The following is an 18043-nucleotide window of genomic DNA, read 5'->3' on the forward strand; positions in this document are numbered from 1 at the left end:
TTCCAGGTGACATTTGCCAAAGGGCAGCACAAACATCACCTGCCCATCTGTCTGCTGCGCACATGAAAGAACATACTCACCAGAGCTCAGGAGCCTCAAGGAGTCCTCCTTCAAGAATGAAAAGAAAGCATCAGCAAAAATCAAAGCGATGAAGTGACACTGCTCGCACCAGGAATGAGATGAAGAAAAGGAAGGCGACTGGGGTCGAGCACAGTGGCTGTGGGTTCAGCCCACCTCCCACTTTAAGGTCAAGTGAAAGAGTATGTCGGGGGGACATCCAATTGGTCAAGGCACTCGAAGGCAGGGTGGGGAACTTAATTCATCTGGCCAAACATCATCCCCGGCAGCTCTGTGTTCTGTGACATCCAGCATTTGAAGTGACAGGGAACCAGGACGAGGGACGGATATGTGGTGACCTCTGAGCTTTTTAACAGGACTGGAGCCGCAATGGAGAGGACGCTCCTTAAGACGCTTCTGATACTGCTCTTCACAGTGATGCTGACTGTCACTCAAGGCAAAAACGTAAGACTTTTTTTCTACATTTTATTCTTTTTACTTTTCATCTTGGTGACATGACAGAAGAAAGATGTGGGTTTGTTTTAAGCCAGCAGGACAGGCTCACGTGTTTGCTCATTTTGAATGCATTAGAACCAATTTCTTCATTGTATGACTAAGACTGTTCAGAATAGCCTCCTAGTAGTATTTTCCTCCTGGGTGGAGTGTTGCTCCATTCATCCCTCCTAGCCTCAACTGTGCTGCATGGTCCGTTTGTACTGGATCACTGTTGGTGCTTATCTGCAAGTGGCATGAATCCAGAAGAGGTGCACATTTTTTTGCCGTCTGTTTGAATATGCACTCAAGTCTGTAAAGTATTTACCAGTCTATGTTGGTGGGCTTTTTGGTGAAGAGAAGGTCACTGAAAGGATGGGGATTTCAAGCCAAACAGACACTCGGCCAGTAGAAATGTTTATTAGTGAGTGGAGCATCATTAAAGTTAAGCCACAGACGGAATGGCCCAGGTGCTCACACACACACAGCCAATATACCGAAAAAGGCAAAAATATTTTGTTACTTTTTTTTTTTCTTAAGGAGTTGTTAGCAAATACAGGAAGGAACTTGTTGTACATTAACACATTGGAATATAGTAAATTAGAATAGAACGTCCACCAAATACACACATTAAAAAGAAAAAGCTCATCGGCTGTAGCACATGAATCTGAATGTGTGCGTGGAGTTTTTAAAACAGCTAATTTGCTTGACCAAGACAAAAATTGTTTGGAACGTTGTGTTTGGTCGATTTTATGTTGTCACCTCATGTTTATTGCACTAATGGTTCATAAAACTTGCTTATCCCTGTATTTGCATAATTGAGTGCTTTTGGCACATCTTGCTCTTGTTTATTTGTTGTAGATAGATTCACTTGACTCTTGTAATTACTGTATAGTTTGTTTTTGTGTTGTTTATTGTGCTACAACAGCATTGTTTCCCTATTTGGGATCAATAAAGCACACTATATTCTATTCTATTCTATTCTATTCGAATATAATTAGAATTCAGCACAGACTAAATTTTGACTCAGTCTATGCTGAGCATCAATCTGAAAACAGCACAACTGAGTCAAAATTCCCTCCCAATGAAAAATAATTCAGGCTTTTACCGTGGGATTCAACTGCTTCATAATTATGGCCCAAACAAGACAAATTGGTAATTCTATTTTATTTATTAAACGAAATACGCCCCCAGCTGGAATGTGGAAGAAACACAAGAGCCTCAGCAGCTTGGCACTTCTGACACACACTGCGGGGTGCGGCAGGTTAACAGAGTATGGTACAGAGGGACTGTCTGGCGCCTCCCAGAGTTCAGGAGCCGAAATTGACATCTCTACAACGCCACAATAATCCTTGCAGTGAACCCTGTCATTTCTGGCCTGAAGGACTGGTCCGCCCTCATTGTGGATGTCGCATTATTTTTTTGATAGCTTTATGTCGGGGAGAGGAAAAAACATGCAGGAACCAAAAGCACATATTATTTATTTTAAGGAAAAACAAAAAACAAACAGACACAACAAGGAAGCAAAAACGGCGAGAACATGAGATGGTGGCAGCAGAACGGGACACTGCAGTGCCACTTATAAATTGCTGGCAACCTTGAAAGTCTTCCTGGAAGAGTGTTTGCGCTACACCCAAACTATTTTGCCACTTCCCATCATGTTGTGTAGTCCAGCTGATAAATCCAGGACAAACTCCTTTTCCCAGCACACAATCCCTGACACAAGCTGCATCCTGTTGCTCTTAATTAGCACCACCTTTTGGGAAAGCATTTTCCCCCTGCATCAGCAATAAAGCCCCCCCTAAAATGAAAGGCCACAGTGTTACCAGAGAGTAATGATGTGTTGGCTCGTCAGTGTTAGTGTTGGCAAAAGTGTTCCATAAATCTCCCTAAATTATTCACTGAAGTCTAGTCTGTGCGGTCTTCTCTTCCTTGCAGGGGTCAGCACAGCGAATTGTTTTACATGTTTAGTTTGGCGCATCCGAAGCCTTTCCTGACACAACCAATTTACCAGCACAAGGACGCCCCCTAGAGGCTATATCTTTTAATAACACCAACCTGGGAACGAACCCTCCAGATTCTAGCTTGAAGGTTGCAGTTATTCACTTTGTCAGCAAATAACTGACAGTCTGGTGTTGATGCCGGACTTGATTGTGGGCAGTTTTGGTCTTTGGACATTAGTCATGAGAAGACATTTAAAGCTAATTTACCAAACAAAACAAACACATTTGTCGAGACTATCATGAGCTTGTTGGAATGGTTCCATTTCTGAGAGTGATTGCACTCTAAATCAGGGCAAAACCTTTCTCTTTTTTTTTTTTTTTTTTACTCTATGTCTTATTTCTTTCAGTGTGTTTGCAGTGGAAAAGCAAAGTGCCACTGTAAGGGGGTAAAAGGCAGCAGGGTGAGTAAGACTGTGGAGGAAAATGATGCTTCTTACTTCTATTTTCTGAATAATTCCATTTTCACACAACCATTTCTGAGTTTAACAGGTTAAGTGCGCGTGTGTGTGTGTGTGTGCGTGTGTGTGTGTGTGTGTGTGTGTGTGTGTGTGTGTGTGTGTGTGTGTCTTTGACAGTTTCTGGAAATCCACCCTTTGTGATGTCACAAAGGGGACTAATACCTTAGCGATACCTTCCCCAGAAGGTACCACAGAGCATGAGATTCAGTAGGAATCTTAGACTCAGAGATTCTGCGTTTTTCAAGGAGACTGTAAAGAGAGGGCTGTGTGTTGTTTTCCTGAATAACTCGGTTAAGGCCACTCCACTGGACTCCAGGATGAAAAAGGAAGACCTAAAAATCCTTTAATCTGTATTTGATGGCTTCCTGCAGAAGTCTGATTTTGAACATAAGCTATTTTATGACCACATATGGCTGCAACAGACACGCTTTAGCATCCTGAGCGTTTACATTCAGTCAGTGTCCACGGATTCTACACAGGCTCTCTCGATTAAGCTCACTTTCACACACTTGCATCTGCAAAGGGGGAGAAAGGAGCAGCAGGACATCAAGGTCCTTCAGGGCCGACAGGACGTCCAGGGGCCAGCGGTCACGCCGGACCCATGGGGCCCAAGGTCTGCAAATCCATGAAATCCATTCCTACTGTCTGACTCAAACACAACAGTTGGACTTCTTGCTTTTGTCCTTTGTAACTAAGATTAATCTTTTTATGATAGGGCAGCACTGGGCCTCCTGGACTTGAGGGACTGGCAGGTGACCTGGTAGATCAACTGTTCTTATTTTGCATCACTTTGACTGTTTATTTATTAACTTAACTGGTGGAAAAAGTTCACCTAAAGACACAGGCCATGTGCTGTAATGCAGGGACCTGATGGCAAGGAGGGATTTGATGGCTCTCATGGTTTACCAGTAAGTGTGTTGCTTCATCAGTCAACATACTGTGATTCATTTCCACTTGGTAACCACCATTATTAAACCCTGCTGTTAATCATTGCAGGGCATTCCAGGTTTACAAGGACCCCAGGGACCCCCCGGTTTCCCAGGCTGCAATGGGACAGACGTATGATAATACTCGATCACCTATTCCAGTTCTAGTTTACTCGAGGGATGTTGATGAACAAAGACGTGCCAGTCACTGAGCATTTCTGACGTGCTGCGTCCTCTGTAGGGAGACGATGGACATCCAGGCGTGCATGGAGCTCCTGGCATCGACGGGAATCCGGTAAGTTGTCATACAGTTCGACAAAGCTGGCTGACTTGTCACTCTACACGGCAACTTTTGCGTGTTTGTTGGCATTAATGCTTCACTCTGTCTTTCCTTCACAGGGTCTGCCGGGACTGCGTGGACAGAAGGTAATAAAATGTCTACGCTGCCGCTCAGGGGCTGTGTTCTTCAGTAATGCTTTGTTTTAAGCGAGAGTGAAAGTGCAGAATTGCACAGTCTGCCTTTCAAAAAGTTTATTACCACCGTCCTGACGTGCAAGTAAAAAATAACCATGACACTGCACAAGCAAGTGCCCACTCTGTCTCACCAAGCTCCCAGACCTTATTTTGCACCTATTCATGTGAGACTAATAACTAATTTCCTGTTCTGTCACTTTTGTTTGCATCAAACGCTTCCAAACTAATTGACAGGGAGAAAAAAAACAGTGCAAGCAAGGAGTTTAATTTCAATATGTTTTACTGACCTACCTAAGTGCATTATTTTTATTTTATTTTAATCATGTCGCACCAAGGAAAATGCACATTGTTGGTCACAAGCTTCTTTCTCCCTCGCAGGGCGACTCTGTGGTACCTGTGGGTTTGATCCCAGGAAGACCTGGTGCACCGGGGAGGAAAGGGCAGCAGGTAACTAACAGGTTCAATATTTTTTAAGACATAATGCATCAATTTAAATTTAAATGCAGGGCTTTTTTCTATCTGTGCATTAAGATGACACTTGCTGCTGTTTTTCAGGGAGACCCAGGTTTGCCTGGAGAGCAAGGTCTACCAGGGGACTACGGACCCCAAGGCCCTGTGGTGAGCTGATTTTTGCAAGCCTGTGTGTGTGTGTGTGTGTGTGTGTGTGTGTGTGTGTGTGTGTGTGTGTGTGTGTGTGTGTGTGTGTGTGAGAGAGAGAGAGAGAGAGAGAGAGAGAGAGAGAGAGTGAGAGAGCCTTGGCTCAAACACATTTTATACTGGAAAGGGTCTTTGTGATCTTTAACGTACATCCTTGATGAACAGGGTTTTCCTGGTCGTCCAGGTACTCAAGGAGCAAAGGTAAGTATCATCTTTGTTGTTTCTTGTCCTACATTTTTACATTGTGAGCCTGGACGCATCGATACTAGACATCAAGGTGAAACTGGGGAAAACTGATTTGCTTTTGGTCTCACAGTCTGCTCACCATTGCTGGCAGTGCTAGTCAGGAAATCACCCCAGTTTTGGCTGGTGGTTCGTGTTTTGGAAGGTAGCTGCAACATCTGCACTGGCCAGTTTCTGTGACTTTCCTCCCAAACTGGTGGCAATAAGATAAGGCATGTCAAAATAAGAACGTGGCAGACCAGATTGTCATCCAATACCTGATGGGAGCGTTGAGAATCGTGGGAACCTGGATATTCGATGGGAAAAGAATGTGAAGCAAAATAGCAGAGTGTGCATTAATGTGTGGGAGGCTGTGATGTTTTACTAACAATGTGCAAATTGTTTTTTTTCCCCTCCCATTTCTACAGGGTCAAGAAGGAACAGGTGGTTACCCAGGACCTCGTGGACGAAAGGTAGTCTGGGAAATTCACAGTGGAGGGGAAGTTACACAAAGATTCTGTTGTGATATTTTTTTTACTTAACATTTCAGTGCAATCTGACCAGTTTTTGACAGGATGAGTTTTTGTTTGCAGTTATTTGTATGAGGGTGTTGTAAATGCTTTCCTGCAGGGAAGAACAGGATCTGTTGGCCCACCAGGCCCGCCGGGTCAGGTCAAAGAATACTTCACTGGAAGTCATGTGCTGAAGGTAATTTGTTGAGTGAAGTGTTTCGAAGTGTTTCAAAGTATTGAGTGGACTTATTTGTATGTCATGAGCTATGACGCTCGGTTGTTCCAAACTTTCAGGGTGTGAAAGGAGGTTACGGAGAAGTAGGACATAAAGGCTGCAGAGGACAACCGGTGAGTTTCTTTTCTAGATTTGCTATGCAGGACATTTACACTCTATTTTATCAGACCTATATATCTATCAGGTGATGCGTCATGCTTTTCTTCATCATTTTTTTTTGTTCTCAGGGAGATCCTGGTAGTGGGATTCATTCTAAGGGACAAAAGGGGGACAGAGGCCCCGAAGGTTCAGAAGTAAGATACGACAAGCCATTTATTCCTTTTTCTATAACCAAAGTTCCTCTCTGATGTTGTATGAAAATGTATAGCACTAGTATGCACCACATACCCAGTGTGCTAAATGAAATAATTGCCGCATCTCATGTTTTTCTTTTTTTTTCTTTTTTTTTTAAACAAACAAAAACTCAGCATGAATTATGTCCAACAGAGGGCGCCAATGAGGCATTGAAAGAACCAGAATTTGCCCTAATTTAAACAGGATAAGAAAAAAAGGGGGGTGCTCAAAATGGAATTTTTCTCTTCTAGTGTAAAGCTAGTCCAAAGCTAGTCTCTATAGCTTTGGAGGATTAACCTCTCAGAAGCTTCCGCTCTCAGGCAGACAGTGCCGCGCTGTGCCTGCCATTGTTGTAACACCACTAAGAGGATAGCAGCATGATTTATTCCAAAATTAAATCAACATTAACCAGGAAGTCCTTTGAATCCGTGCATACGTTCCCTACATAAGTCCCTAAGTCCAATTTTTGACCTTTAGAAAGCAGAATCTGCGCTCCCTAAGTGTTCCTCCTCTTTTTCTCACAGGGGAAACAGGGAAAAAATGCCGACCCTGGACAACTTGGATCAAGGGTAATAGTTGCTCTATGCAATATGTGTCTGTATTTAATCTAGATGTGATTTTTAGGCTATAAACACTAAATAATTTTGATCAGGGACAACCGGGCCCTAGGGGTGAGCGAGGGTATCCCGGGACACCAGGAGGGACGGTGAGTGATTTCTCTGACCCTAAAATAATGCTGTTACCAGGATGATTCTATGATTCATTTGATTCTGTTTTTTAGGGTGGAAAAGGTAATACAGGGCCCCCTGGCCCACCTGGGGAGGTGAGTTTTGTTTTGTCATGCATGGTATCTATCTATCTATCTATCTATCTAGATAATAAGTGCCTCCTGTTGTTTTGTTGTTTAGACACGTGCGTATACAGGACCAATCAAAGGATATCGTGGAGATCCAGGTCCTCCGGGTCGACCCGGCCCTACAGGGCACCCAGGTACATGATCAATAATAAGGTCGACCATTTCATGGTGGAATAAGGAGAAAAGACTCTGATCAGACTCTGAGCCAAAACACTTCAGTATTATGCTATGCATTATGAGAGGTGTGTGCTGAAAAATAAAAGCAAAACATGTAATGTAACTATGCTGTTTAAATTTCTCATCTCTCTCTTTTACGCTATTAAAGCTTACTTGCCAAGTTACAGGAACACATATCATTCATAATATACAGTAGAAACGTATACACATACATTTACATACATACATACACACCCAGGTGAGTGTGTGTGTGTGCGTGTGTGTGTGTGTGTGTGTGTGTGTGTAAAACAGTATTATGGTTGGGAAAAGACAGTTAAAACAAATCACAAATTATAAGCATTTAAATATATATAAAGAGCAGGCCCATTAGCCAGGATTATGAGCCATATTGTTCCACCACACACAGCACTGTTCTGAGGATTTTCTAATTGTTACCCTGACATCACAGCCAGTGTAAGACAGATTTAAGATAAAATGGTACATTAAAATTATATTATATATATTATTATAATATTATATTATATTGTTTTGTTTATATATTTTGTATTTGTTTATATGCCAGCAAAAGTTTGACAGTGGGATTTTAAATTGATTTAAAACACAAGCAATTGAAATGATACCTTTGGAAATGACAACTCTAACAATTCTTTCTGCAGGTGATGTTGGGTATCCTGGTCCTCCTGGACCACCAGGTGAGAACTTAAATTGATACTGCTTGTAGCTGGTTTTATGGGAGAAGGGCTTAAAGAGGAGAAATATACCTTGTGTTTTGTCTGTGTCTCCTCCACAGGCTCAGGGGTGGGGATTAATCTACCCAGTCAACCTGGACTCCCTGGTTCTCCAGGACACAAAGGAGAACCCGGAGAGTCATATAATCTCGATAATGGAGTTCCAGGTCCTGATGGGGATGTAGGTGATACGGGACCCCGTGGGGAACCGGGCCCACCAGGAAACAATAGTATGTGTGAATGTGCTTTTCAATTAATTAAATAATAATAATAATAATAATAATAATAATAATAATAATAATAATAATAATAATAATAAATACTACTACTTGCCAAAGTAATATGACTACCATGGTCTTTAACAAAAGCTGCCATCTTATTATCACCTAATGATGACAAATATGAAAATGCAATATAAAAAAAGTATGTGATTTCTATTTACTGATATTTTTAAGTATTTAGGTGATGATAGGATCATTGATTTACTCTGGTGTTGATTCTAGGTGGTGGAATCGCCAAGGGTTTCCCAGCACTTAAGGGAGTTAGGGGTCCACCAGGGCCTGCGGGTACAATCGGGGCACCTGGGAAGAAAGGTGGGAAACTTGGTTTTGCCTTAAACACTTTGCATACCGGTACTTTGTAGTGGTTGGACATGCGCTCTGACTTAGTTTTTACTCATTTGTAAGCTCATAAACTCGCTGGTAATCCACCCACAGCCTCTAAATGAGAGAATAATAAATATTACTAACCTCAACGTATTATTATTATGCAGGAGAGGAAGGGGACCCCTGCTATGATTGTAATGGAGCTGGACTACCAGGGCCACCTGGTCCTCCTGGCCCAACTGGTCAACCAGGTTTGGAGACACTGACACTTGGAAAAACTATTTTTGTAAAGTGTAATGTAAAGTGTAACTATGTAAATCATATTGTTATTGTTGCTCAGGCTACAATGGTGGACCAGGTCTGAAAGGTGATCCAGGCTATCCAGGACATAGAGGTCCAAATGGAGCACCAGTAAGATAACATAACACCCACCTACGCGCGCGCGCACACAAACACACACACACACACACACACACACGCGTGCATAAATATATATATATATGAAATGTATTTATCCAGGGCCATAACATATAACATATATGTTACTTTCTGTAAAGATACAATCACTCTCCTTTGAAGGGTCGCAATGGCGATAGGGGACCTCTAGGTTTCCCTGGGCAAAAGGGGGAAGGATCCTACTACAACTACCAAGTAATAAAGGGGGAGACAGGGTCCCCAGGACAGCCTGGGAGGCCTGGCAGGGATGGTTCCCCTGGGATTCCTGGACGTTCAGGTCGCAAAGGCAATCCAGGGCCTCCGGGGGATGTGGTAATCCGATTGTTTATAAACACTTGAGATGAGCAGGAAATGCACAGTGCACCCAGCAATATTAACCATGGCTGTTTCCCTGTAAAGCATCAAGTCATACCAGGAGACCCTGGTTACCCAGGTCCACCCGGGCCTGTTGGGGTGCCAGGGCCAGTTGGATATCCTGGGCAAGCAGGATATGGTGCTCCTGGTTTTACAGGAACTAAGGGAGATACTGGGGTACCTGGCTTCCCAGGTCAATCTGGAATTCCAGGTGAAGTACTTTATTAATTCATTAGTTCATTATTTGTACATTATATAAGTACATTGTTTGACATTCTTGACAAGAACATTTTTTTTTTAAAGAATGCATATATTGCATAACCAATTTCACTACTCTTCTTGTTTGGCAGGCCAGAAAGGAGAACCAGTTTACATATATGGCGAAAGACTTCCTGGTCCCCCGGGATTTAAAGGTCGCCCTGGTCAACCTGGAAGCCCAGGTGATATGCGAGTGATTGAACTATGAATGTCTATTCTGTTCATGAGCACAAAATTATGATATAATTGTAACTTGCACTCACTATACATAAAGGATACAGAGGAAGACCAGGTCCTGCAGGGGCATCGGGTGTGCCAGGACAGAAAGGAGAGCAAGGCGACCTCTCAGTGCGTGGAAGGCCTGGAAACAAGGGAGAGAAAGGTAGCCCTCAACTACAACGACGCCCGCTCCCCACCCCTCGACCCTTCTCCCCGCCAAAAAATGACAATTAAAAACAATGCACATTTTTCAATGCGTGTACGTGTTTGTTGACAAGGTTATAAGGGTCAGCCAGGCACACCAGGTTTTCCGGGAAGAGGTTTGCCTGGTCAGCCCGGAGTACCAGGTCCGCCAGGTCCTCCAGGAACAAAGGTCAGATCAGGAGAAAAAAATCAACATATTCTATGCACTATGCAAAAATGAAAAAAAAAACTACTTCGTAACTACAAGTGGAAGTTGAAACTGTATCATGACCGTAAAGGATAATCGGTGAACTGGTCAACCAGGCACTTTTGGAAATATTTTTTCTCACATTTTTTTCAGCATTGTCAGTAATGCCTGCTTTCAGCTAAATAGTTCAAGCACCTTGTAGCTATTCCAGCAAGATACTGATCTGCTTGTTGAGCAAAGATTTTTATTTCCATTCCTTTCTAAAACTCAGCCATAAAAAAGTTAGAACGTGATACAGTAACTTTCAGACTCAGAGGATTGGAAATGTGTTACATTACATTGTTCGACAACAACAGAGTCATACTGGATAAATTGAGAGATCTATCAGCAACAGTACTACATCACTCTGCGCATCCATTTTTAATGTTTGCAAATGAATGATCAAATCATGTGTCTGTGTCGTTCAGGGTGACGGCGGTCCTGGTTATCCTGGACCCCAAGGTCATGCAGGGTTTCAAGGAGAAAACGGAGATAATGGTGCTCCAGGAGATCCTGGCATCCCAGGGTTGCCTGGGATACCAGGATCTCCTGGCAAGCAAGGTTACCTTGGAGAAAAAGGTTTGTTACCAAAAATGTAAAAATTGTACTTGGAGAAACTGACATATAGAGATAAATGTTTGTGGTGACACACATAAACACAATGATGCACATTTGTTTGTTTTTGTGCTTTTCACAGGCAATAAAGGTGCTAAAGCCCCTGCGGGGGCACCTGGTGCTAAAGGCACATGTCGAGGTGTGTCTGTACTTGCGGGACCGCCGGGTCCAAAAGGTTCCAAAGGAAATCCAGGTCCATGTGATATAAATCCTGAACTTCACAATAAATGCAAAAGGGAATAATTGAAACAGGATGAAATGTTTGCCTGCTTCTAAAATAAGATAACACAAATATAATTTTCCTCCTTCTATGAATTAATTCAGTATATTTCCATTTTCTGTCTCTCTTCTTAACAGGAAATATTGGTTATCCTGGTGAGAAGGGTATTGCTGGCTCACCAGGCTACGGTCGCCCAGGGGCCCCTGGTGCACCTGGTCCTGTTGGGCCATCAGTACCAGGTCCAAGTGGGCTCCCTGGTCTTAAAGGGAGGAGAGGACAGCATGGCAGGCCTGGTCAACCTGGTACTGATCCTGTTCTGACAGGGCACTGTGATCCTTTTAACAACTTCCAGTTCAATGATATACTGAATTTAGCTGTAAAGTTAACACTACACCATGTTTGATTACAGTCACTCCATTGTGTATTAGAATAATACAGTATATAAGTAAGTAAGAGTGGATCTTCTATATTTTTTAGGACTGAGAGGAGACCCAGGGCCAGATGGACCAACAGGATATGGACCAGATGGATTACCTGGAATCCAAGGACCACCAGGCCAAATAGGTAACACCCAAACACATACACACAACATACACTACAGTATTATGGTGAGTCTCTTTATAAACCTCTGAAACATTCTTAGCAGTAAGATTTAATGTATTTTACAGATATATTTAACTTGCTGTATAATATTGTTTGTAGGAGACCGAGGTCGTGATGGAGCCAAAGGTTCTCGAGGTGCTCCAGGTCCTGATGGGGACCTTGGTGTTAGAGGTCCACCGGGCTTTCCTTCTCCACCATTTAATTTTACTGGGTCCATAGGGAATCCAGGTGACCCAGGTAGTCCCATAGTGAACTGCTGGCATGGCAGTTTTCCTTTTTGACCTCAGTGAAATTAAACTAATGCACATAGAATAAAAGATTTCATGTTTTTGAAGTTTACTCCTTTCGGCTGCTTTGTTATTCTTCTTCATCAGGTCACCCTGGTCTACCTGGTAGTCCTGGAGATACTGGATATGGTGGACCCAAAGGTCGACCAGGCAGACCAGGACCACAAGGAAGCCCTGGTCTTACAGGTTGTAAATGTGTTATTGTTATTATTGTTATCAACAACAACAAAAAATCTGTCAGTGTAACCCATTTTGGTGCCAAAACATTGTTTTTGGTGTGTCCAGGTCCCCCTGGTGATCCAGGTTTAGGAGCTGGCCCCTCAAACAGTGATCCGGGACCTGTTGGAGCCCCTGGAGACTCAGGAGTCAGGGGACATCCAGGTCAAAGACAAATTAATTTGATTAATTAAGGTTTAATCAGTGGGGGCAACAAGAATGATATTGGATTTTAAATTATTAACATAGGAACACAGGTATTTTATCATAATCCTTTAAATGATTAAAACACAATTTTGCAGATGTGATCATCAATAACAGAGGCATGTTGGTTTGCTAATGATTAAATAGGACAAGTTGACAGCCCCAGAAAATTACAGCAAGTAATTTTGAGTGAGTTTGAGTAATTTACCAAATTTGAAACAAAACAAATCAAAAAAACCTCCTGTAGGATAAGGAATTCAGTGGGACTGAGATTATTTTTGCTTTATTGCGCAATCACTGACTGCAGTGAGATCTTTCTTCATCGTATTTTAAGCATCTTTGTTTAACTCGCACAGGACCAAAAGGCGCCATAGGAGATCAAGGAATTCCTGGAGGACCAGGACGTGATGGTGCACCGGGGCCAAGTGGTGGCAAAGGGGCTACAGGAGAGGCTTTCTATGGACATGGGGCCCCTGGACGCAGAGGAAAAAAGGTTAAATAAAAAAAATATATATGTTTAAAAAAAATGTTTGGGGTATTTGTTTTTTGAAAATACATTTATAAATACATTTAAATTGTTATGTTTTTTTCTCACCTAAAAAATGTCAGGGTGAACCAGGACAACTTAGTATTGTACTGAATGGTCAGAAAGGTGAACCTGGTTTTCCTGGACCTGAGGGTGTGCCAGGGGGATATGGAACCAAAGGAAACCTTGGACCTGTTGGACTGCCTGGTTATTATGACTGTTTTCAGAAGCAATGATGATCCTGTCTGCTTGTGTTGTGGTGTGTCCTCCATGTTCCATGCATCCAACACTTGCATGCTGTTCACCAACAGGTACGCCAGGATATCAAGGGACTGTAGGTGGAAACGGTCCTCCTGGAGTTAAAGGCCGCACAGGGTCGAGGGGACTGCCTGGCATGTTTTTTTTTCGTTTGTTTTGTTTTGTTTAAAAAAAAAAGAAAAAGAAAACCTCTAAGAATAATCTGACAAATATAGTTAGCTTTTATATTATCCTTGCTGAAGTAAATTTCATAGCAGTTTGATTTATGACCCAATTCTGACTTTAACCTCAGCCTTTGCATGTTTTTATATGCCACAGGTAACCCTGGTCCTCCAGGCACTCATGGCTATCCAGGACCTAAGGGCGACCAGGGTCGGGATGGGTTCCCTGGCCCACCTGGTGAAAAGGGAGAAACAGGTAAAAGGAGTTGCTGGCAATCCTTCTAAGTAATTTGTCTATGTATTTATTTAAGCTTTGTAATAATCCCCTCTCCTGACAGTCACAAATGGAGGGACACCTGGCAGACGCGGTGTCACAGGGCCACCAGGTGAGTTTACCTTTGTTCCTTCAACATTACACAGGTAAATCTGAATTTGCTTCTGTCTTTTCATTTTCTTGACATTTCATTTTCTATCATAGGGCCCACTGGAGAACCAGGTGGCCCTGGGCGATCTGTTGAAGGAGTTCCTGGACCAACAGGTGAGCCAGGAATCCCAGGTCAACGCGGCCCCTCTGGTCCAGTGGGACCTCCAGGAAGGGAGGGACCTTGTATTACTGGGGCGAAAGGAAACCAGGGTCATCCTGGCAGTCCAGGACTCCAAGGTAAGGAAGGACTGCAGTCATGCAGCACTCTTGAGACAGCTCCAAAGATTGATGGGAATTATTCTATGCAGATATTAGCAATTCAAAATGCTGTCATATGTCTGCCTCCCATGTGCAGGCTATCCTGGCTCACCTGGCCCCCAAGGTCCCACAGGGGAAGGACCAAAAGGACCAAAAGGCGAACCGGGTCCTGTGGGAATCACAGGCACAAGTGGTCCTCGTGGGGATCCAGGGCCTGAAGGGCCACCAGTGAGTGACCCCAGTGACCATTTTTTTCGTAGAAGGAATCTGAAAGAATATCTCTCAAACCTAAAGGGAGGAGGAGGGGGTGATTTAAATCTGATGTATGGTAATAAATAAATAAATAAATAAATAAATAAATAAATTAAATAAAAATAACAGCAGGTTAATTTTCGCAAAACATTCTTTTGTGACATTTAACACTCCCTGATAAGGATGGTAAGATCAAGATGATACTGGTGCTATAGGCATTGTGTCATGACAAAGCTAAGAAACAATCAATGTTGAAAATTTCTCATATTTAAAGTTTTTTGTTTGTTTTGTTTTGTTTTGTTTTTTTGTTACAGGGTGGGAGAGGCAGACCTGGCGACAGAGGACCAAAAGGAGATTATGGTGGCCCAGGATACCAAGGCTTCCCTGGTAATTTGAATTAAGCAGGAAAAGTTATTAATTACAGCTTTTTGTCTGTTTTCTCAAAAATGTGATGGAAGAAAATGCAAAAATATGAGATTTGTTTGTTTTTTTTATAGGCGAGAAAGGAGACCCAGGATACAACCCAGGGCCACCTGGTCCACCTGGACCAGGAGGTCTTCCTGGACGACCCGGTATGTCTCTGTCCTCACCCACAATATTACAACACGCAATTTCAATTAACTCTATTTTCATCTACATTTACATTTGTACCTGTTCATTGTTCAATAGAATTGAAAATTGATCAAACTGGACACAACAGATTTTCACCAATTTTGAAGTTTTATAATTGCTTGCTCTAATTGATTGCCTGCAGGCTCTAAAGGGAAACCAGTAAACAGAAGATACACATATGAGCCAGGACCCGATGGGTTAAGAGGTCGACCTGGACCTCAAGGACCACCGGGAGCAAATGGACCATCGGGAACTCCAGGCAGTCCAGGTTTACGCTTTGACACAATGAAGCCACCTGCAGTTTTTCCTGCATCAAACTTTTGATCTTTCTGATGTGTATCACAGGTAAAGTCAGCCAAGCTTGCATTCTCTGCACTGTGTGGTGAGGATTTGTTTTCTGTTTTAGCTCAGCCAGGCATCAAAGGTGAACGAGGTCGTGGAGGTGTGGGTCCACCAGGATTTACTGGCCGCAAAGGAGACAAAGGAAGCGCTGGACAACCAGGTTCGTCCTTATGTAATCTGTTCAAAGGTGTCTACGCCCCTCGATAACACTTTGTCTTTGATTGTCTTGTAGGTCCAAACGGCAGAGTTGGAGATCCAGGCCAAAGGGGTTCTCCAGGCCTGCCTGGCAGAGGCAGCGTGGGGTTTGCCGCCAGTCTCTTGATAGCCAGACACAGCCAGAGCATCTGGGTCCCAGCGTGTCCTCGTGGAACAAGCCTCATCTACTCGGGTTATTCTTTCCTCTTTATCAACGGAAATGAGCGAGCCCATGGCCAGGATCTTGGTAAGAGCGTAGACACCCTTGTAAACAAAAACGCCTTCCCGTCCCTGAGTCCCTGAATGAATGTCTCAAACTGTTTGTCAGGCTCCATGGGAAGCTGCCTGCCTCGCTTCTCCACCATGCCCTACCTGTTCTGCGACATTGAGAGCAACTGTCGCTATGCTTCTCGCAATGACTACTCATACTGGTTGTCTACTGACAAGCCAATACCTCGAAACATGGTCTCCATCACTGGCGACGAGCTGGCTACCTACATCAGCAGGTAGAAGGGGCTAAATACATTGTTTTGGTCCACTGAATGTGTTCTCTTGCTTATTTTACTGACTTTGTTTGTAGGTGCTCAGTGTGTGAAACAACCTCCAATGTTATAGCTGTTCACAGCCAGACAACTCAAACCCCTCAGTGTCCCAGAGGCTGGGAATCCCTGTGGACTGGATACTCTTTTGTTATGGTGATGGAAAAGAAAATCTTAATTGTCTTCCTTTAAATTTGTGGATTTCCGCTTTCAGTTTTTTGTTTTTTTCATTTGTTTTTTTTTTAACTTAACTTTTCTTAACTCCATTCAAGCAAACTGGTGTTGGTGCCGAGGGTTCCTCCCAGGCCCTGGTGTCGCCTGGCTCATGTCTGGAGAGCTTCCGCCAAGTTCCCTTCATTGAATGCCATGGCAGGGGAACATGCAACTACTACCCTGATTCCTACAGCTACTGGCTGGCCTCTCTTGACCCAAGAAACATGTTTGGGTAAACCTGTTTATTTCCAGCCATTGATCAGCGCCATTCAAGGAACTTTTACTGTTGAATCACATCTGCCAATTAATAATAGTTATTATAGGGCACAATAGTAATTTTGTTTTGTTTTTTACCACAATTTTGTTGAAATAGTTTGCTGCCTGTCGGAGGCAACAAACTACGCACAAAACTCTGTATCTCCAACGTGTGTCTGTGGTTTTTTATTTTGTCCCACAGAAAAACCGTCCCTAAAACAGTGAAAGGACCATCTATGCAGAGCGTCATCAGCCGCTGTCAAGTCTGCAGGAAGCCACCCAGATGACACAGGGGCCATTTGCACCATGAAGGATTTCTAGTCTAAATATACAAAGCACTAAACGTGAGAATGGGACCATGGCAAGTTTTTGTTTAAGCGCCGCTTTCATGTCATAAATCTGTGTTAAGGAGTCTCGGCTCAGACATCCATTCCAACCAAGTTAGCGGCCATCTTTGATGGGGGCAGTTACATAAGCGCTGGCGATTATGCGCACTGAAATTAATGGAACATTTAGTGAGCCATTACATCTGACAGAAGCTGCAGTCAGCCACTAGTGTGCCATTATTCCACTGATGAACCTCCACCACAGTGAGCCGCTGCAGATCAAAATAGTTCCTTGAGTTTGAAAATAATTTCTGTCTATAACATACTCACACACGCTTTAACATTTCTCACTGACAGCTTCTGTCTTCCTTTAAAGTGTCTATGTCACATTACTCTTCATATGTGTATTTGCCGTGTGTTCTTGTATTGTTACAAATAGCATTATGACACATTAACAGCAAGGTTGTAGGAACCCAGAAAAACCTAAATTGTGCCAATGTTTAACTCATTGTAACTTGGAATATGCAACTGTCTTGGATTAAAGGAAAACTGAGCAACAGCCAAACATACTTGATGTGTACACACACAGCTAATGTCACCAACATCTGTCCGTTGACATTCAAGTTCCAATAAAAAGCAGAAACCGAAGGACAGAAGAAGCTCCCGGCAGAAGTTACTCTCTCTCACACTGAGCCATCTGACCTCACTGGAAAAGAAAATTTCATTCTGTTGAATGACGCATGAAAAGACTCTAAAAGAGTTTAATGGCTTGTTTCCAATAAAAGAACTTTCAAATAGTAAACCAACACATTTTTTTTCTAAATATTGCACTCCGTTGTAATTCTTTACATCCTGGTGCATCTGAAAGAAAGGATTACATTAAACATACAACTAACTACCATAATGATTGTTTCATACAAGTTTGTGTTTTGTTTCCAGTTGGCATTTAAAAAGAAAAAGCTGGATAAATGTTATTAGTCTCCATCTTGAGAATTTTTTCTCTATTTGAACATCCTGTCTCTGCAATGTTCCCACTGAAAATAAGTGCAGTATTTTGGCCCCTGAGGTATAGTCGCTAAAGATTA

The 18043-nt window shown here is 42.8% G+C and overlaps 1 protein-coding gene across 1 annotated transcript; it reads left to right on the plus strand.

The window, feature by feature from the left end:
- The first annotated feature begins 281 nt into the window (after positions 1-281).
- LOC142884297 (uncharacterized) lies at positions 282-17517 on the plus strand. The gene is made up of 52 exons (XM_076019809.1): positions 282-522; positions 2900-2953; positions 3534-3623; positions 3726-3770; positions 3874-3918; positions 4007-4069; positions 4178-4231; positions 4336-4362; positions 4789-4857; positions 4966-5028; positions 5233-5268; positions 5718-5762; positions 5920-5997; positions 6096-6149; positions 6264-6329; positions 6894-6938; positions 7022-7075; positions 7151-7192; positions 7278-7359; positions 8059-8094; positions 8193-8360; positions 8634-8723; positions 8903-8986; positions 9076-9146; positions 9315-9503; positions 9591-9756; positions 9896-9985; positions 10078-10185; positions 10301-10395; positions 10881-11031; positions 11150-11260; positions 11425-11589; positions 11765-11851; positions 11990-12127; positions 12265-12363; positions 12463-12558; positions 12954-13090; positions 13207-13330; positions 13435-13530; positions 13649-13798; positions 13881-13928; positions 14021-14203; positions 14322-14452; positions 14791-14863; positions 14974-15048; positions 15231-15356; positions 15495-15590; positions 15663-15872; positions 15954-16131; positions 16206-16320; positions 16437-16609; positions 16835-17517. The coding sequence occupies exons 1-52, from the start codon at positions 448-450 to the stop codon at positions 16917-16919; spliced, it is 5031 nt and encodes a 1676-aa protein (XP_075875924.1). The 5' UTR covers positions 282-447; the 3' UTR covers positions 16920-17517.
- Positions 17518-18043: the final 526 nt, after the last annotated feature.

The sequence above is a fragment of the Nelusetta ayraudi genome, unplaced genomic scaffold (genome assembly GCF_046127955.1).
Source record: "Nelusetta ayraudi isolate G7.1 ecotype Tasmania unplaced genomic scaffold, CSIRO-AGI_Nayr_v1 ptg000011l, whole genome shotgun sequence".
In the NCBI taxonomy this organism is placed as follows: domain Eukaryota; kingdom Metazoa; phylum Chordata; class Actinopteri; order Tetraodontiformes; family Monacanthidae; genus Nelusetta; species Nelusetta ayraudi.